The sequence below is a fragment of the Mesoplodon mirus genome (assembly GCF_964341445.2).
Source record: "Mesoplodon mirus genome assembly, chromosome: 20".
Classification (NCBI taxonomy): Eukaryota; Metazoa; Chordata; class Mammalia; order Artiodactyla; family Ziphiidae; genus Mesoplodon; species Mesoplodon mirus.
In genome coordinates, this window is record NC_138996.1 from 32074041 (window position 1) to 32095651 (window position 21611).

Consider the following 21611-nt stretch of genomic DNA (forward strand, 5'->3'; position numbering starts at 1 on the left):
ATCCATCTGTCTATGTAATTGATCAGGTCATGGTACATGGTGATTACTTATGTTATATAAGACTCTGTCACCCAGACTAGAGGGAAGGGTGTTCCTGCTGGCTTTGCTGGAGGAAGCTGCCTCTTGTGAGAGGGCCATGTGGCCAGGAGGTGAGTACAGGGCAGAGAAAGGGAGTTGGGTGTTGAAGTGGAGGACAGGTTCCTTGCTTAACCATGATACTTACAGATGAGCCCTTTCCAGTCCAGAAAGTGGGATATTCATATACACACAGCTCCACCCTTTTTTTCATCCATATAGCTTACACATATACTCCTGCACTGATACAAAAATGCCAAGGGACATGAGAGAGGGATGAATGATTCTCTAATTTATTTACACTCTCCACTCATGAAAAGCTGCAGATGATATAGGGAAGCAAAAAAAAAAAAAGTGTCATTTATTCAGTGATTTATCCCACCTTTCCTTATAAAAATATACCCCCATGGCAAAGATTCCCTTAATATCTATTCTCCTTTTCTTTCACAGAAATATAATTGTTTGGCATATATTTAAACACACAATAAAAAATATATACGTTTCTAAGTCTCACAACAAGGTGAGAATATCTGGCTGGATTTTGGCCAATGAGAATGAGCAGAAATGCATATGATGGTTTCTGCAGACTCTCGTTAGCATGCATCTTCTATGTCTCTCCCTGCTTCTTCTAACCGCCTCCATCCAATCACCTGGAGTTCGGATACCACCGTGGACTATGAGGATGGAGGCGTGACCATAGTGAGGACAGAGTGAGTCTTGAGGACATTTTCATATCTGAAACAGACCTGCCATCCTTGTCCTGTACTGCCTAGCTCTTAACGTCTGTATAAGAGAGAAATCCACTTCCATTTGTTTTAAGCTTCTCTTGGGTTTGATTTTCTGTCACCTAATTGTTATCACCTAATTCTAAACAGTTTATCTCAAATTCTCCTATTTAGGAGATTTCAGGACTTTAATTTTTTTTGTTTAATGTCGTACTACTCTAAATGCTCTAAAATGCATATTTCTTTAAAACTGTTTTTAAAGATATTTTTTATTGTTCTCTAGACACAGTCTGCTATCATTCTATTATGCAGATTTAAAATATACATCCTATAAGAAAACTCTTCCTTAATTATTTCTTGCTGCTATAGCTCATTATTTCAGGAAGTTAAAAGTAATACATTGAAAAAGAGCTAAAGGATTAGTCCATGAAAATGAAGGTACATCTAATTAAAGCAAACCAGCTGAGTTAACAGCTGGGAGGAAAAAAGAAGAGATGAATAAAGTTGAGTGTGACAAACAGAAGTGGGTGTGGAAAGAGGTGAGGAGGCTTCCAGGGAAACCAGGCCAGAACCACACAACAGATGAAGACCCTGTGGGAGAGCTTTCTCTTCTAAAATGATGAAGCAGGACATTAGAGTCTATGGGAACAGGAAGTCAGACGACTCCTCCTCTAATTACCTCTAAAAGTGAGCAGTTGGTGGTCCAGGGGGATGGAGGGAACTATCCCACCATTAGCCTGGATGGAGCAAGCACCTGAGTGTTTGACACCAAATCAGCATATAAGCTGGGGCCAACGTGCTGGGAAATTGTTATGAGTGTAGATGAGATTTGGGCCAAAGGGGAAAAAAAAAGGAAAACTTCTGGATTAATAAATAGGGTAAGAATCAAATAATATCCTACTCAAGAGTTCCTTTCTGTTACTCTAAAATATCAATTTAAAGCAGATGCACATTTACTAGTTTTGTCTAGTGTGGGCTTTTAAAATAATGACATATGTTCCTGGTATAGAAGAGCAAGAAAAACATTTAAAAATGAAAGCATATTTTTTCCTTAGGGCAAAGATAATACCTGTGGCTTAGTCCTCATTTGTAACTGGGGCATGAACATTACCATCCTTTCATGGGAATATGGATTTTGCTACAGTTCCTTTGAAAGCCTAATGATGTCACTTTAGTATTAGTATACAAATAGTCTAGTGACCAAAAGGGGAGGGGCGCAGCCATACACATTTCCTGACCAGAGATGGGTGCTTCTCCAAGAAGGGAAACTTTTCATGGGAAAGGGCCACCTGCAACCAGACCACACGCCCACTCTGCCCTCAGGATGCACAGATGCTACAAAGCTGTGTTTTCTACATGTAAAAAGCCACCAAGTTGTTATAGGTAAAGGTAAACTATACTAAAGCCTGCAATCTAGTATTTTAGCTTTGATGAAACTAGCAATGTATTTTGCAACTACTTCATTTCACAGGATATAACTTAACACTGTTCATCTTGTATTGTACCTTTTTACAACTGGAACATTTTAAAATAAAAATTTATGAATCCATTCACTTGAAAAAGACTATAAGGAGGGATAAGATATTCTTATATATGAAAGTATATAAGAATATACATTTTACTCCTTGTTCAACTTAGTACTTTCTTTTCTTCTTCCTTTAAAACTACCAATTTGCATAAATTATTTTATGGCCAAAATGCAAACAAAACAAAATACCTAGTTTTTCTTTTAATTTTATTGATTCTTCCTTAGTAAAATAGTCCAAACAGTTTTCTGCTGGGATCACTATGGCTTCTATACTTCTGGTAGAATTCTTCACGTACTTCACAGAAGCAACAAATACATACTTTGACCTCACTGAAGAAGATGATGATAATGCAATATTTGGCTCTTCTATGTCCAAGATTAGTTTATTATGATTTAATAATAAAACGATGGCTTCAGATCATGTTAACAAACTCCCTTTATCACTGATACTATCAAAACCCAAGAATTCAACTTCACTACTATTGCAAAGTGAGAATTTTTAGATTTGCAGGGACATGCATAACGTTTTCCAAAGCATCTGGTTATGTAACATATTTTCATACATATGCAAACTGTGTATATAGCTAGATAGATACCAAGTTATATCGAGTATGTGTGTGTCTGAATGATTAGATTTGCTCATGTATTTCCTGAAATTTAAAAACCACAAATATCTTTGGAAATGTCTGCCTCCTAAAAAAATTTCAAAAAATATTTCTTGTTTACCTACATCACTATGAAAGCATAAATCATCACCACGTTTTGCTCTGCCTATACACAGTGCTTTGCACTTAAATCGTTCAGAAAAGCATGCCAAATCTGAGGAAAGAGAGAACCTGGGCAGACGCAATCATACAGGCCTTACCTCGGCAAATGGGCCGGTGGTCACTCCACGCAGCCAGAGTCTCTGTGACTCTCTGACACGTTATGCTCTTGGATCCCTGGAGCACGTAATTGTCCTCACAGGAGAACTGTACATTTGCACCAACCCTGAGCAATTACAAAACCAAAAACAACCCGAATTATTCATGGAAGACTTCTTTAAAAAAAATCATCACAGTGCTGCTACTGTGTTATGCCGTCAAAACGATATTAAACATTAAGTGATCCATTAGTAATTATTCACAGATACAACCCTCTAATGCAGCACAAGACCTGGGTTCAAATTTCCGTTCTGCCAACTTCTGCTAAATAAATATATGATCCTTAAGGTATCTTCTCTAAAATTAAGTCAATAACAAAGGTTGCAGGACCATGTGTTGTGGATTAAGTAAGAAAAGGCATGTGAAAGAAATGAACCCTGGAAACAAAACAAAGTTGGATGTCATTCCACGTGGATAAATATCTTACCAAAAAAAAAGACTGAAAAAGCCTGGGTTAAGAAAATGTCTCAGTACACAGAAAGACAAGTGCTGTATGATTCCACTTATATGAGGTATCAAAAACAGTCAAATTTATAAAATCAAAGACTGGAATGGTGGTTGCCAGGGGCTGGGGGGAAGGGGGGAAGGAGGGAAATGGGAAGTTATTAATTCAAAGGTATAAAGTTTAAGTAATATAAATAATCTCTAGAGATCTGCTATACATCATTGTACCTATAGTCAACAGTAACGTACACTTAAAAATTTTAAAGAGATAAATCTCATGTTAAGTGTTATCATCATCATCATCATTATAAAACTTGCTTGCAATGAAAAACAAGGAAAAAAATGTCTCAGTAAAGAATTTGTTATCATTGCAAACATTAATTATATTAATTATATTCAGACGGAGGCCAGTGCTATTATATTTCAGAAATACATCTTATAGGAAAAGAATAATTTGATTTAGAAAAAAGCAATCCATCCAGCCTAGAGTTAGATGAAAAACTGCTTTGGCTCCAGAGCTGCCTCTGAAAACATGAAGCCCTAAGGTTGTAAGCAGTAACAAAACGTGATTGCAGAATCACAAACCGACAGGTGCATGAGAAGACGTGAGAGGCATACATCAGGTCTGAGCACACCCAATCACTTCTTCTAAGCCTGTTGTCTGGCACTGAGTTGAGTGCAGCATTATTTTATTATCTGACAAGCCTACTGTTACAAGAGGAAATTCTACCTGTGTCTTCCATTTGATAAAACCTGACATTGATGTTGACAAAAATGGGAATGAAAGAGAGTCTTTGAGAGAAAATATGCACAGTTGCCCATGTTATCTGTAAAGTTATTAATAGATAAAAGATAAGGAAAGAAATAAACAAATGCTTTCCTTTCCTGCTTATTGAAAAAGTCTAACCTGCAATATCACAGTGAACATTATTCCAGTAACATTACAGCAGCATTTCCCACACTTCTGTATAACACTCTCGGAGGGTCATCACAGATGTCTATAAAAATTGTCTAATCAGGGTCAAATCAATTTGAAAAATTCTGGATTAAACAAAATTAAGCATCTTTCTTTTCTAAAGGGGACCCGCAGTTTACTAAAATTTAATATGCAAAACGTGCTTCACCTATTTAAGAGAATGTAAAGTATGTAGAATTTTCCAAATTTATCTGGTGAGGAAGCCCTTTTGCACTAAGTATCCAGGGCAACTAGAATTCTATGAAAGTAACCTGCAACTTTACCAAATTCACTGATGAGCTCTAGTAGTTTTCTGGTGGTTTCTTTAGGATTTTCTATGTATAGTATCATGTCATCTGCAAACAGTGAAAGTTTAACTTCTTTTCCAATTTGGATTCCTTTTATTTCTTTTTCTTCTCTGATTGCCGTGGCTAGGACTTCCAAAACTATGTTGAATAAAAGCGGTGAGAGTGGACATCCTTGCCTTGTTCCTGATCTTACAGGAAATGCTTTCAGCTTTTCACTGTTTAGTATGATGTTAGCTGTAGGTTTGTCGTATATGCCCTTTATTATGTTGAGGTAGGTTCCCTTTATGCCCACTTTCTGGAGAGTTTTTATCATAAATGAGTGTTGAAAATATTTGCAAATGATGTGACCAACAAGCGATTAGTCTCCAAAATTTACAAACAGCTCATGTGGCTTAATATCATCAAAACAAACAACCCAATCAAAAAATGGGCAGAAGACCTATATAGACATTTCTCCAAAGAAGACATACAGATGACCAAAAGGCATATGAAAAGATGTTCAACATCGCTGATTACTAGAGAAATGCAAATAAAAACTACAATAAGGTATCACCTCACACCAGTCAAAATGGGTATCATCAAAAAATCCACAACAATAAATGCTGGAGATGGTGTAGAGAGAAGGGAACCCTCCTACAGTGTTGGTAGGAATGTAAATTGGTGCAGCCACTATGGAGAACAGTATGGAGGTTTCTTAAAAACTAAAAATAGAGCTACTATATGACCCTGCAATCCCACTCCTGGGCATATATCTGGAGAAAAACATGGTCCGAAAAGATACATGCATTCCAATGTCCATTGCAGCACTCTTTACAATAGCCAAGACATGGAAGCAACCTAGATGTCCACTGACAGAGGAGTGGATAAAGAAGATGTGGTACATACAAACAATGGAGTATTATTCAGCCATTAAAAAGAAAGAAATAATGCCATTTGCAGCAACATGGATTGTCACACTGAGTGAAGTCAGTCAGACAGAGAAAGAGAAATATCGTATGATATAGCTTATATGCAGATCTAAAAAGAAAGGATACAAATGAACTTATTTACAAAACAGAAACAGACTCACAGACTTCGAGAATGAACTTACAGTTACCATGGAGGAAGGGTGGGGGAAGGGATGGTTAGGGAGGTGGGGACTGACATGTACACACTGCTATATTTAACATGGATAACCAAACAAGGACCTACTCTGTAGCACAGGGAACTCTGCTCAATGTTATGTGGCAGCCTGGATGGGAGGGGACTTTGGGGGAGAATGGATACGTGTATATGTATGGCTGAGTCGCTTTGCTGTGCACCTGAAACTATCACAACATTGTTAATTGGCTATACTCCAATATAAAATAGAAAGTTAAAAAAACAATTCTATGGAAGTCATTTTGAGAAACACTGTGTTTTAAGGACATAATATGTATTATTTTTAAAAGGGAAAAGTGGAAAAACCAAAATGTAAACATAATTCTAATTTTCATTGTCAGTTATTTAAAACAGCTATACTTTTTAGACATATACATCATAATTTCATTGGCCTTTGGTCTTTGTTTAAATTTCTGGAAACACGTTGAATAAATGAAGTAAATCTAAATATTTGGTTTGAAAACAACTATTATATCTCCGTGTTCTCTACTCCAGGCCCCAATCTTCAGTTCTCTTTGTTTACCTAAATTTCAGTTTTCATACTTTTCATCATTCTTTCAATGTATTTTTATTGAATATCCACTGTGTGCCACACTCTGCTCCAGGTACTAAATATGCAGAAATTCATAAGACCAACAAAGTCCCCATCTCATGGAGATAACATTCTAGTTAAGGGAGGACAAAAAACAAACAAACAACTCAAAGAAGAAGACAATGAAAGTGTTGTTAAGTACAGTGAACAGAATACAGCAATGATGTGATTAAGAGCGGGTTAGGGCGAGTCGGGATTCAAGAGTGCTTCAGTATGTTTATGATCCTCTCAAACTAAGGTACTAGGTATCTCACACAATCTCTAGGCATGGTCAAACATAAAGGAAGGAAAATGAGATTACTGCTTCCCTTTGGCAACCACTGACTTCAGTTACCAAAGCCTATCATTCATAGTTTTGATGGAGTGGACTCCATGCCAACAAAAGGTCTATCTTTTTCATACATGCTTTTCATACATCCGATCAACTTCCTTTAGGTATTCTTAGTGAATTGTGTTAACTTTGACTACTCTATCTCATTTCTGGCAATATGTTATAGATCTATCATCCAAAATTGGAGAAAATATGGGCAGTGTTGTTTTTTGGAAACCATGAGAAATATGAATGACTATATTATTTCATATATATTTGAATGAATACATTTCTACAAAAATGAACAAAATATATAGCGATATAGAGAAGAAAAAAGCTTGATACAAAATTGTGATCCCAGGTAACAGTTATCTATATAAGTATCTGAATCTGTCTATCAGGAAAATTAGGCATAAAACTATTTTTAGAGTGGTAATAGAATCACAAGTACACTTTTGTTTCTATACTGCAATAATCGTAGTACTTCTGATTTTATTACAAGTTAAATTTTTAAATATTTTAAAATCCTACTATTAGATTGCCCCATTTGCTCTCACTCACTGAGATAGAACTCTCTCACACCTAACAGAGTTCACACTCTCCTCAGATTTCCAGCAGACAGAAACTACAGAAGCCTCTTCTACCACAGAAGGTAGAAGACTCTTCCTAATGTTCCATAATCACTGTAGTGTATCACACACAGAAGATCTAGTCCAGAAATCTCCATCTGGGTTCTGGGGAAATCAGTCCTCAGTATGTACAGGGTCTGATATGGAACTCATTCCTTAATTTCTGTCCTGAAACCTTTTGACAAATGACTGGAAATAACAACTGATAAAATAGTGAGGCTTCTCTACTTTCAAAGCATTAAAATTATTAACAAGAGCAATCTCTTAGCTTGATGGCAGTTTGGAAAACAGAGCCACTGATGGGTAAACTCATTCCCAAGAGTGGAGATGAGGAGTAGTCTCTGCATTGAGATGAACAGGGTTGAGCTTGAAACTGATGATGATCCACCTTCTAATTTATTATTTTCAAACTTATGCTTTGGTTTTATCTAGCACTTGAATCAGTTCAATTTAAAATCCATGCACACTTTCAGCTTCAAATATAAAATAAACTAAGCTTTTATTTATGATTTGATTTTATGATTACTATGTTTGAAGGCAGATGTATAACATTAGGAAGATTAATTTGGTTTTCTGGAAAGCACTCAGAAGAAAATAACAGGAAAAAAGAAATTAGTATCTTCCCATTGGCAATTAAATTTAGAACACCTAAGAATTATTTTGTCATACAATTTTGACAATTGTTAGTAGCTGGAAATTGTCAAAAATAACAGAAAAGTGATTTTGTATAAGATCAAGATAAATTGTGTATTGATAATAAATATCCAAATGGCAAATTTTAAGTTAAATAGTTGAAGCAGAATAGTTTGGTGTTTTAAATATAATAGAACAGAATAGAAAAAAACACATTTTTCACTTCTTCAATGCTTAGCACTTCTGAAAGGCTCGTCATTCAAAGTTTGAATTATGAAGACATTTCATTTGTCACCATCTACTTGACTTTACCTATAGTTTGAAGAGACTTTCTAGGTGAATGAACTATTTCTAAATATGGTTTTCCTAGAGAATGGCTATTTGTGCATTTATTTAAGATTGGTACTATAACTATTTCTAAAAAAAAACCCCCCACACAAAGTAACTTAAAGATTAAACTAGAATCCAAAATAGGATGTGGACTGATTTAGCTGTGATGTGTAACTATCCATTAATTCAGAGATGACTCTGACCTACCTGAGTGGCTAGATGGGCAGATCCCACCTGTTACCTCAATCCATGCTGGCTGGTGTTGATTGAATCTATTGAAGCAACTAGTTTCCCCATTTAGAATTTTCTAAATGGATAAATAGATTGATAGATTGATATAGATGATACATAGATAGATATCTGTCTCTTGGTTAAAAAAAAATCCAGCTCAAACAACATACTTAAAGATTCATAAATACAAAAAAATAGATACTATTTTTAGGCATCAGGGGGTAGGCATTTACACATTTTGCATCTGCAGCAAAAAGGAGAAACACATTATATTATACTGTTTTCACATTTAAGTAACAGAAAGCACAAAAATTAGAGCAAAAAACTTTCTTTAGAATTAAGTTGAAGTCAGAATTTGCTGTATTTCTCTTTGTAAAATGAACACAAATGACATGGGGAAATTATATCTGGAACCACACTGTACCAAAGGTGTAGATATCTTGCTTAACTATTTTTTTTATGTATAAAAAGGAAACAACTGAAATTTTAATAAATTTTCAAAGATTTTGTGTGGGTCATCAAGAGAATTTAGAATCCCTAGAAGCCCAAGACACAAAGGTCACCTAGGCTTCCTCACCAGCTTTTTTTTTTTTTTAACATCTTTATTGGAGTATAATTGCTTTACAGTGGTGTATTAGTTTCTGCTTTATAACAAAGTGAATCAGCTATACATATACATATATCCCCATATCTCCTCCCTCTTGCTTAACTATTTTTTGAGAAGTACTGGAGCCATGTGGCAGGATAATATGTGAAGTGAAGGGTGTGTGTGTGTGTGTGTGTGTGTGTGTGTGTGTGTGTGTGTGTGTGTGTGTGTGTGTGTGTGTGTGTGTGTGTGTGTGTGTGTGTGTGTGTGTGTGTGTGTGTGTGTGTGTACAGGCACAAGGATTCACACCTGTGGTATTTTACTTACACCCTGAGGATGCTGATACTGGCAGAGCACGAAGTAAAATTATAGGTGTCTAAATCCAGAAGTGTCATCCAGGTGTGTGAAATATGTTTAAAGGAGCAGTGATGATACATTGTTCCCCATTCCTCATTCCCCACTATGAAACATAAAAGCAAAGCAAAACACAAGGCCAAGCTGAGGCAGGGGAGGAGAACATGGAGAGCCAGAGCAGGCAGAGATGTGATAGGTGGTGTCAGGGCTGTGGAATGCAGTGCCCTGGTATCCGCCACACCCTGGACCAGGAAGCAAGTTGGGTGAGGCTGTGGAACAAGACAGAGCCCTGCCCAGGGCAGTGTGTGGGCCCCCAGGGCTAACACAGATCCGTTCCCCTTTCCCAGCTGTGACCCCATGGACAAGTCTGTGCCTTATGGCACAGCCTCTCTAAAGAAGAAAAGGCAGCATGGGAGCCTAAGACTAGGAGGTGGAGACCCTGAGCCCTCGAGTGACACAGCAGGTCGTCCCCAGGGTGCTCATGCCTCTTGAATATTGGCTGTGGTTGGTGGAAAGGAAGCCCCAGACTCAGAAACATCTCCTCTCCAGGAAGAGGACGTGCGCCCGGCCAGGGGCCCGGGGATGATCAGGACAGGGATCCAAGGGGCAGGGATAAGGCAGGGAAGCCATGACCACTCCCCACCATTGAAATGAGGGCCTTTCCTTAAGCCCTGACATAACATCATCAGCAGAGGGGGACGGGAAGTGAACAGTTGACTAAACCTGATAGACTAACAAATTATGGATTTCAAAAACTTTAAGAGTGAATAAATACAATTTTCTGACTCAGATTAAATGCGGATATTGAAAAAGAAATTAATTACAGTGCCAGTACAAAGAAGATTACATTTTGCACCTCTGAATTCATGGGCCTGTAACTAAACCGCTCACATGCACTGAAGCTGACTCTGCAAACAACAATATCACTCTTCTTAGCATATACAAGCCCCCCCACCCTCCCCATCTCTGCCGCTCCCTCCTCCTCCTTCTCCCTTCCTCTTTCATTTGTCTCTCTCTTCCTCTTCCTCCTGCTTACTTCTTTCTCATTAAAAAATATTTACTTCTCATAAATAAAATTAGCTATTCAGGTAGCTTCCGGAAGTAGGTGCTAAAGCTTCCAGAAAACTGTAGTAGGAAGAATTTGAAGGTATTTTTGTAACTTTGGAAGGAAAGAAATGACACTTGATACAAGAAAAGAAATGAGAAGAAAACTGTCAGGAACACTTCCAATGTTCTTCAACATCTTTAGTACATTTAGACTCAAGTCCTCCTCCTACAAATAAAATATCCCCACTGCCTTAAACAGTGCCTGGCATATCACAGGCACTCGAAAACACATGCTGAACAAGTGGAGAAAGACAAGTCACTTTCCTGAGGCTACATGTGTCAATCTGTCAGTAAAATGGGACTGAGAAATAACGGTAGCAAAGAAATCCATCTACTCTTCCTCCTCTTTATCAGCCTTTATTACAGCTCGCCTGCACTGGTTCACAACTGGTTATGGTCAGGCTTTTAAGCACGGGGTGCCCTGCTAGTCATAAGGCTGTACTGATGAACTACTGGGGGCAGGAAATACTTCATCAAACAACCACTGGGCAATGAGGTAAAGAAATATAAATTACTATGGGAAAATGATTCTGCCCTCAGTGAAAAGGCAAAACAATGATATTGCCAGAAACTGAAATTTGGGTTGGGTCTTAAAAGATCCATATAATTTATTTACTTTTCTCAAAATGAGTATCTGTGTTCTAGAATGAAACCCACCATAGAAAGCCCCGTTGGTGTCAGAGTTGGTGATCTATTCAGGGAGTTGCAAGTAGCCTGGTTTGTCCAGAACAGTATTTTCCAATTGCTGTTCCAAAGAGGGGCCCATTCCTTCCTGCTCCAGAGTTTTTCCCCTTTAGACTTGGGGATTTGGGGTCCTCTCCTGATTCACCCCTTCTCCTTTCCCTCTCTTTGAGGTACAGCTTTGCTCTTTCACTACTCCACACAATGTTTCTTTTGAGAAATATTAACCTAAAGCCCAGAAGTAGGAAGGGTATGAGGCTTGGGAAAGGCCACACAGTGAGGCGGTTCCCAGAGGCAAGGCTCCCTGAGGGAAAGCATCATGTTTCAAGCAGAAAAGGTGTCTCGGGGCAGGTGATGCTAAAATCACACCAAGCCATGTAGGTGTATAGAATCAAACCGTAAACACCACCTGCACAGATGGATGTGCCTCGCTTCCTCTCACACCATTTTCTCTGTGCAGCTATGGGTTTGTTGGTTGGTGTGTCTGCTTTAAGTTCCTTTCGTTTAGACTCAGCCCTTAATGTGTATTTTCACCTCTAGGGAAGAGAGGCAGAAGGGCTCTTCCACCTCAGGGTCTCTGCATGTGCTCCCGTCTGCCTGGACTGCCCCCACCTCACTATTTTGCATGGTGGGATGGGGGCAGTCCTTCTCATCTTTTGAGCTCAGCTCTGAAGTTATCTCCCCAGAGCCTTTCCCTGCTATTCTGTCTACAACAGAGGAATCCCTTTCCTGATCCTTCTTTGTTTCTGCTTTTATCTCAGGAGCACATCACAGTGCTAAGGGCTCAGCTCATTTTGGCTAAGGAAACCAATGAATTAGTAAATACAAGGATGGGTTCCTCAACCTCCCTACCCATAGCCCCAGGTAGTGATCTGCGTTCTCTCTTCCCCTCTTCCTTTGGGAACAAAGACTACAAGCAAAGAAGCACAGCTGTGTGGCTGCCCTCACTTACTGCCGTGCTCCATCAATGCCCTGGAACCAGCCTTCCCAGCATGTGCCCTGCTGCTCTCTACAAGGTGGTCCTTCCCACTGGCCCAAGAATCTCCTGCTCCTTTTCTCTTGTCTGTTATCCAAGTCTGCTCTGAGCAAGATCTGATGAACTGTCCCTACACCAGACTATGCAATGGGACCAGATGGTGATGCCTTGCCCTCCCAGAGGGAGTCCACTTCGTCAGAGCAAGAAGCTGCAAAGCAAAGTCTAGGTCCCTAGGATCCCTCCACAGCAAAGCCGTGGGAGCTCCACCCTGAGGGCACCCTCTCTGCTTCCCGCAAACGGCAGTGTTGGTTCTAGTTCTTACTGAACACTTAACAGAAGCCTGCTCTGTAAAGAGAGCTGAGGAACTAATTTAAAAACACACATAGAAAAACTGTAGATGGCATCAATAAGCTAAGAACTGACAAACCCTCTTTTCCTAATCTTCCCACATGCCTGCCACCTGACTTTCTCCTCCCCTCCTCTCCTCCCCACTTTCACAAATAGGAAGATTAGGGAGCCCTCCGGATGGAATTTAGGAAGGTGGTGCAAAAAGAATGCAACTGACAGGTAAAGGGCGCAGACTGGTTTTATCAATATACTGACCTTAGTCAAATCCAAAAACTACCTAACAAATTACCCTCTCTATTAACTAACTAGCTACCATAGAATATAAATATGGAAACATAGAAAGTCTCTAAACCACCAATTCTCAGCAAGGGTCAAGTGCATCAGAACTGAAAGGGAGCCTCATAGAAGTTGTGTAAAATCTTATTAGACTATGGCAAAAACGTGACCAAGAGACACAGAGCTTTATAGCTCTGATGGACCACAGAAATCATCATCTTCTATTTCTGCCCATTCTTTTACAGATGAGGAAGCCAAGAAACAGAGAAACAAACTATTAAAGAAGGTCATTTTAAAGAGTGTTAATATTTAAAGGATCCCTAAAATCCCATTTCTGATGGTCATGATAATTGGGTTATTGAAAAAAATCAACTACCTATTGCATTTTGAAATTAAGAAATTGATGTATGCTTCAATAACAATGAACAATTCTCCCAGACAACTATTTAAATGGATATTATATTTTGACAAAAATTAATTTACTATTACAGATACTTTAAAGACTGGGAGAGAGAGGAAGAATATTCTATGAATTCTACTGGGTGGATTCTTTATCAGAAACAGTTTTAGCCAGATAAATGAGACCTGAAACATTCCCAGTGTGCCCTTTTTCAAAGGGACGTAAAGGTTTCAAATAGTGTGAACAGAAAAATATTGGTTGTGGTATTTCATTAAGTAGTTCTTAAAAATACAGTCAATGCTCCTTGAAAGAGCAGTAGTCACTGGCAAATATCTTTTCTAGACTACTTCAGTTTCCTAGTAATAGTGAAAGTGAAGTGCTTGCATTCAGTAAAAGGCATAGAAAAGCGTTATGTTCCTTAAATATTTTTCAAATTCTAAAAACACTTTGGAGCCTGTCAGGGCACTTTGGTGCTGAAAATCTAAATGCAGGGTGTTAGGAAAGGTCTACACTCACCAACCTGTTTTATTGATATGGAGACTCTAGCAGGGATGCTCTGTCGCCCTCACCTTGTTTTTTCCACTTGTGCAGGTGAGTAAAGAAATCATTTACAGACCCAACCCTGCATCCAGAAATAAGCTAATGCTTGGGTTCCAAAAAATAAAAGACAGTTATTTGACTGTTCCCCTGGGAACACTGAGTGCAAAGGGATTATGTCATAGGAGGTGAATCTTTTCCAACAGGAAACTAGCTTGAGTGTTTTTAAAATTTCCTATTGCTCCCATTATAGTTCCCAAATTTTGCTTATTAACAAAACACCAAATATGGACTTAATTCAAACTCTAAAACATTTTTAACTTGTTTCATTTATTTTTTTCTAGCTCTGTTGAGATATAATTGACTTATAACATTGTGTAAGTTTAAGGTATATAGCACGATGATTTGATACATGTATATATTGTGAAATAATCACTATAATAATGTTAGCTAACGTATCCATCACCTCACAGTTACTATTTTTTGTATGTGGTAAGAAGTTTTAAGATCTACCCTCTCACAACTGTCAAGTATACAATAAAACATTGTTACGTATCATCACCATGCCATATGCTAGACCCCAAAACTTGGTTCCTTTTATTAGTAAACTGATTATTTCTTTATTTCATGGGGAAAAAATCAGGCTAAATAATGCAATAATCTCTTAATAATAGTAATAATGAAATCTATATTTTCCTCCTGTTATTATGATTAGCAATGATGTACACAAACTATCTAGCAAATAGTAGGGATTCAGTGCCGAATACAGAATATAGAAGAAATAAGTAGTAGCTTATTTCTCTGTAATAATTATATTCCTGAAAATTTACCTGTAAATCAAAATTTTGCATATCAAAACAACACTAACCATTGCCTTACATATACATGCATTTCTTATATAAAATAGAAGGAAATGACTTAAGAAATATTTACTGAACACTCACTATGAGCTGAGAACTACGCTGGGCACTGGGAATGAAACAATGAACAAAATCAAGTCCATTCCTTACAGAGTTTACATGTTTGTGGGAGAAAGAGCAGAAACCTGTGTTATGTGTAGTAAGTTAACATTGTAAACACAGGCAGGTATATTATCTTGGGTCCTGCTCAGTGCTGGGAAGCAAAAGTAAAGCAAGGAAAGCATAGAGGGAGTGAGGGGTGTGAATGAAAAGCGTGTTTCAGAGACTATGTTCAGGAAGAGGCACTGGCGCCAAGACTGGAAGGAAGGGAAGGCTGGATCATTATAAGATCTGGGTCATCTGTGATCAGCATTTAGTAAAATATCTCTTATGCTATTATTATATATTGTGAGGATGGGCAGTATCAACACATCATGGAAAACATAAATAAATAGAATCATAGAAATAAAGAGCTAAGGGGGAAACTGATATTAAATATAATATCAGAATTTCAATTGATACATCTGCTCCAACTGTAAAGTATAATTGAATTTTTCCATTATAGCAAGTGGAAAAAAATAGAAAGCAAGAAAAATATTCCAACAAGCCAAGAAAGCAGGTGTATGTACAGGATGGAAGGAAGGAGAGCCCCCTCCCCACCCAGATACCTCTCCACCATTCTCCCCATCCACGGAGAAGACTATGTTCTCTCACTGACACCCTGAACGCTGCAACAATAAAGCCTTCAGTAGCTTACAATTTACCCGTGTTTCCCTCATTCCTCCAGCATTTAAAAAATAATTCAATGAAAGAACTTAATAAAAATCAATTCTTAAGGAAAATAACACCATACTTATTTCCTGGTTTATACACCATCTCTAAGTACAGTTCTTAAATATTTTCATGTAAGAAGAGGCAGGTAGCTGTTGTCACTGAGACTGAACTACAACAGAGAATAAAACACACCATAGCAATATTTTAATAGATGTACATAAAATCATCAATGTGTCACAAGAAAAAGAACACAGTTGAAGGTGGGAATTAGTAGAAATGAGCATCAGTTTATCAAGAGACTTGGGTTATAGATTTTTTTCTGTTTCTCACTGATTGCGTAGTTTTCCATCATGTACCTCAGTTTCTCCTTCCACCTGGCACCTCTTAACTTCATAAAGTGTATTATGCAAGATGCCTTGGGGAAAAAAGGGGGGCTAAGACATAGCAACAAAAGTTATTAACTTGAGCTTCCCTGGTGGCGCAGTGGTTGAGAGTCCACCTGCCAATTCAGGGGACACAGGTTCGTGCCCCACTCCAGGAAGATCCCACATGCCGCGGAGCGGCTAGGCCCGTGAGCCATGGCCGCTGAGCCTGTGCGTCCGGAGCCTGTGCTCCACAACGGGAGAGGCCGCAACAGTGAGAGGCCCACGTACCGCAAAAAACAAACAAACAAACAAAAAGTTATTAACTTGAATGGTGATATATAAGTGTCAATAATATAAGTTAAATATTTAGTTATGAAGTCATAACTATCACTCTTTCAACTCCCAAATTCCATTTTGAGCACAGGTCACGTTTTAAGAAAATGTCATCGATCTATTCTCTGACCAAGGGTGTTAAAACTTAATTGGTTTAGCAGAGTACTAATGAGGCTATGATGGTACATCCCTAGGGGTAGGCTTGTCAGCTTCAATTTAATGCAATTCAACAAAAAAATAGTGTCTACCCTGTGGTGGGCACAATAATTAGAAATAAAATCAATAATCCTTCATGACAGAAACACACATCTAACATAAATGTATGTTTCTATCATCTAAGATGAGTCTAAGATGATAGAAACATAAATGGGTGTCACAAACACAAAAGTGCTGGGAAAAGTTGAAATAATGGGATGAAGCAAGGCGGGAGTGTCCTGCAAATAGAAGCCACCTGTGCAGGTGGAGAAGGGCAGAGAAGACTGGGATACACACCACCTTACAAAAAATAAACCCTAGGGAGGACCATGGAGCATCTGCCAGTGCTTCCCAAGTTGGCCTCTCCAGGATGCTCATCTGTTCTCTACTAGCCTGCCCTACCCTACTTGTGTCTCTGAGAACAGCCATCATGAGAACAACTGAGAATAACCACCATGGGTGGTATAGGTAGGGCAGGAAGGAAGACCATCCTTGGTGAAGAATGTGACTGGGGATGGAAAGCAGGAAGACAGACCCTGAGGGTACAGTGGCTAGTCTGAAGAGGAGGGAGTTTTAGGATAGGTACTGCAGCTTGTATAAATCTAGGGTTGCTGCTAAATGGGGTTTGGCTATGAAGGTTAGTGAGGGCAGTTCATATGAAAGAAAAGGAGAGCCATCAGGGAGGTCCCTATTACATGTTACATATGGTAAAAGATTTTAATGATATATCTTAGGATTCTAAATGTACATAAAGAATCTGTAACATGTGAATGTATGTAGTGTTTATATAAATATATAATATTTATGTAATATACATGAAGAAAACTGTAAGGTCTCGCAGTGAGTAGCATGGCTGCTGCTAGCCAATCAGAATGCGACACCCCTCTCAGTAATCAGTTAGGACAAGTTATCCCTCGTGCTGAGCAGAGGCAACCCCAGGCTGAAAGGCATGGCTTTGAACACTGGGCCTCAAGGTCGGATTTCAACCGTATCTTGACTCCTCACTTGGCTGCTCTGTGATGTCCACACACTACACACCTCTCTCCAGGGGTCCTGCATGATAGGTGTGAAACCGTTTAGTCATTGTCATTTTCCTTATTACAAACCACTAAAGTCAAACCTTATTACAAAGTTTGAGGTCAGTAAGATCCAGTTTCAAATCTCAGCTCTAACCATGATTGGATATCTTATTATGTTGAAATTCTGAATTTCAACAGCTGTATTTGCAAAATGGGGATAATTATATCTGCCTGTACATAGGCTATATATCCTACTAGCATAGGAAACAGATGAATAATAAATGCCAGTATCCATCCATAAACTCTCCATCTCTACTCCAACTCCATCCCTTATATATTTGTATTTGAATTGCTCCATCAATCTATTCATTAATAATCAGTTCTAATGAATACACTTTGTCTTTAAGAGAGCAACTGATGGTGAAGAAATTTGTCAGAAAATTGTCCATGGATTGATCTAAATTCAAATAAGAAAGCTTTGTATTTTAGGCTTCATTTATTTAGAATTCTTTATAGATAATACTGGAATGAATATTTAGATTTTCTAGGGAAAACAAAAGATTTCCAAAGAAACAAGAATAATAGTATAAATAAAATCAGATGAGGAATATTTTACCAACCTAATAAAGTATACTCTTTTCAAACAAAAACTGCCCCAAATTACACATAATTACAGTGCTAACTACAAATGAATTCCATCCACTCATCTTGACAATGTTGGTTATTAGGTTGGATTATATGTTAGTCATTCATTTTGATTATAAGAATTTAGAAAGAACTGAATTGCCTTTCATTAAAACCAGTCTCAAAAAGACTTTAAACAGTTAAGAACATCCCCCTACTCTGTTTAAAACATGAACGTTTACAGTAGGCTTATTATATGCTAGGCACATCCACATGTCATTTCAACTAACGGGCCTAAGATACCTTTCCATAATGATGAAAATCAGAATGCTCTCCCCGTAAGATCAGGAATAAGTCAAGAATGTCTCACCAATTCTATTCAACCTCGTAATATAGGTCCTAGACAGTTCCTCCAGGAAAGAAAAATAAATAAAATACATTCAGATTGAAAAGAAAAAATAAAACTGTCTTTATTTGCAGTTGACAGGATCATCTAGGAAGAAAGTCCTATGAAAAAAAAGTTGTAGGAACTACAAAAAAAGTTCCTAAAACTAGCTTATCACAGTTCTGTATATATACATATAGGTATACACAGACTGTACACTCATAGATGGCAAAATAATAATATTTACATTTTATGTAATTTTATAGAAAATTTGATCTTTATATTCTTCAATTGCCATAAACTTGGAGACATGTAAACAGCATAGAGATTCCCCAGAAAACTAAGAAAGTGAAAGATTGAAAGTCTCAGCTGAGACACTCTGTCCCTTTCTTGACTCGCCATGCACACACCCAGACACATCAACACAGCCCCAATGGCCAATGCTTATCCTGAGTTAAACAGCTGCAGGAATAAGGCTGTTATAAGAATGAGATAGAGTAAAGGCCAGCATATTCACCTCAGATACTAATAAAATCTTTTCTTGCCCTCGTGCTAAACAGATACTGGCCCTGAATGTTTCTGAATTCCTTGCTAACTTTTGAAGATTAAACAGTTTCTCTGGCTCTCTTTATCATACGATGCAATTTGAACAGTTTGCATAGTCAGACAAAATTTAATGTGCTTTGTTTTAAAACAGAGCTCTGCCACATAGACCAAGGTTTCTGAGTTTCAGGATGACAGAGTGCTGGATGGGCAATCCGCTCATATACAAGTGCCTTTGACAAACACCCTTTGAGTTACTTTGCACCAGGCACTATCCCAGTCACTGATGAGGCAGAGACAATAAGATACTACCCCTGGCCTGCATAAGCTTAAGTTGGGTGGAAGAAATGGATGTGTAAAATGCATAATGCAGAGTCACCACTGTAACTCTAAAGGAAGGATATGTTAGGCTTTTGGGAAGCAAGGTTTGAAGAACACTTTCTGGTCGGAGCTGACTTTTGAGATAAGAAAGGAATACAAAGGACAGAAAGCTCCATGGGTTCTAGCCAAGAATGTGCAAATTTCATCTATTTGCATCATTTTAAAAGAGATCAAATTCTTGAATGCCTTCAACTGACAGCTACTTTACATTTGAAATCAGTAGTTTTCTTTCTTAGCTGACCACCACACCCACTGGACACAACGCCCCCCCTGGGGTGCTAATAACTACTCATAATCACTCTTGCTCTGGGGAACTTCCTTGAGCCGAATGGAGGAAGCCAATGATGAAAGGCAAGGGTGGTGGGCCCAAAACGTAAACGATTTGTTCCCTGAAATTCCCCATAGATTGAGACTGAAGCTAATCTCCAGTTAAAGTCAACTTCCTGCTCAGCTTTCTACTCTGACTCTATCCTGCTTTGTTCCCCATAACCAGAGGGCACTTTTCCGAAAACCACTAGAATACGAGTCCCCATCTCAGGCTCTGCTCCAAAGGAACTTGAACTAAAATACTAACACCTTAATGTACACTCAAAGTTTGTGATATTTAAACGGCAAACATTCCAACTGTCTATTCCATTTGCAACGGGACAGACACTACTATGAAGTCCAAAGTATTTCAGTAGCACAGCTATACACTTTTGTTTCCTTTTCATGTAAAAAAATTATATATCATTTTACCTACTTCATTACAGCCACCCTACAGACAATTTTATTATTTTTCTATCCTTTAAAAAAAAACACTGCTTCTCCAATTTCACTGAGTAACATTTCTTCTTCCTTCTCTAATAAGAGTATCACTACTTTCTTTCAATTTTCAGCTCACTTTAGTAGGCTAAACTCTACAAACATCTTTTCTTGTTTCTTTCTCAAAAATAGTGAGATTATAAGAAAGAAAAACATATTTCTTGCTCCCCTTTACTCTTTGATTTTGCAGCTTACTCCTAATACTAGTATCCATCTTGTAAGTTGGAAAATGTTCAATTTCTTGAAGTAATTGAAAGGAATGCAAAAACCTAGAAAAAATCACTATTATAATCACTACATTCATAATGTAACAACTATAAAGCATTCTCTAGTAATCATAATCTAGTAAAATGAATCATAACATCTTCTGTCATAAATTGCATTGACTGCCACTCACCTTCATTATTATAAAAGTTTATTTAATGAAATAATTATGAGGCTATAGTTAAATTTTTGTACCATCTATTTTTTAAAACATTAACAAAAATGCATTCAAATACGGGAAGGTAGCAAATTAAAAACAGAATAAAACCCCTGGAGACAAATTTTGATCATATCCATATAGTGTTAAATTTTTAATAATGGCTTATATACTGAAAGGTACAAACTCTGGAGTAACTGGAATTTTTCAGCACAATATGTTTTAGAATTCTACAGATATTACAGATGCATAATAATTGAGAAATTGTATCTTTAAATCAAAAGGATAAAGAATTAAAACTACAAGATGAAATTGTATAGGTGTTAGAAAATAACATGTTATTGAAATAATTACTTCATCTCCTACCTGAAGTCTGAACCCGTTCTTCTGCCGTTTTCTGGAATCCCAGGATCTGGACACATGTCAGAGACCAAAGCAACACCTCCTTGAGTTACTGTAATAGAAAGAAACATTATTACACTTTCATGTAGCTGTTCAGAAAATATCCAGATAACAAATTTACATTAGGTAGATTTGTTTCTTAAATGCTGATGCCTTAACATGTGATTTCTTTAAGAATTAAGATAATTTAGCTAGATTAAGATAAACCTATTCTTATTCCTGAAAAACAGACTTCTTACCCAGGATGCCAACAGCCTTTGGTTGGAACTCTTTCCTCTACTAAAGAAGTCTAAATTTAATTTTAAAACATTTTCTCATTATGATCACCTTTATGACACATTACAATTAATAGCATGATGGGAAAAAAAAGCATCATGC

The 21611-nt window shown here is 37.7% G+C and overlaps 1 protein-coding gene across 1 annotated transcript in view; it reads right to left on the reverse strand.

The window, feature by feature from the left end:
* The window catches only part of CSMD1 (CUB and Sushi multiple domains 1), a gene marked incomplete at its 3' end in the record, with an annotated part of 1728858 nt that overhangs the window by 480402 nt on the left and 1226845 nt on the right, over nucleotides 1–21611 (reverse strand). Inside the window, exons 8-9 of the mRNA XM_082608811.1 lie at nucleotides 21198–21285; nucleotides 3194–3318 (exon numbers count right to left, since the gene is read on the reverse strand). Of these exons, the coding sequence (XP_082464937.1) occupies nucleotides 3194–3318; nucleotides 21198–21285 (213 nt within the window). The remainder of the gene's footprint in view (nucleotides 1–3193; nucleotides 3319–21197; nucleotides 21286–21611) is intronic.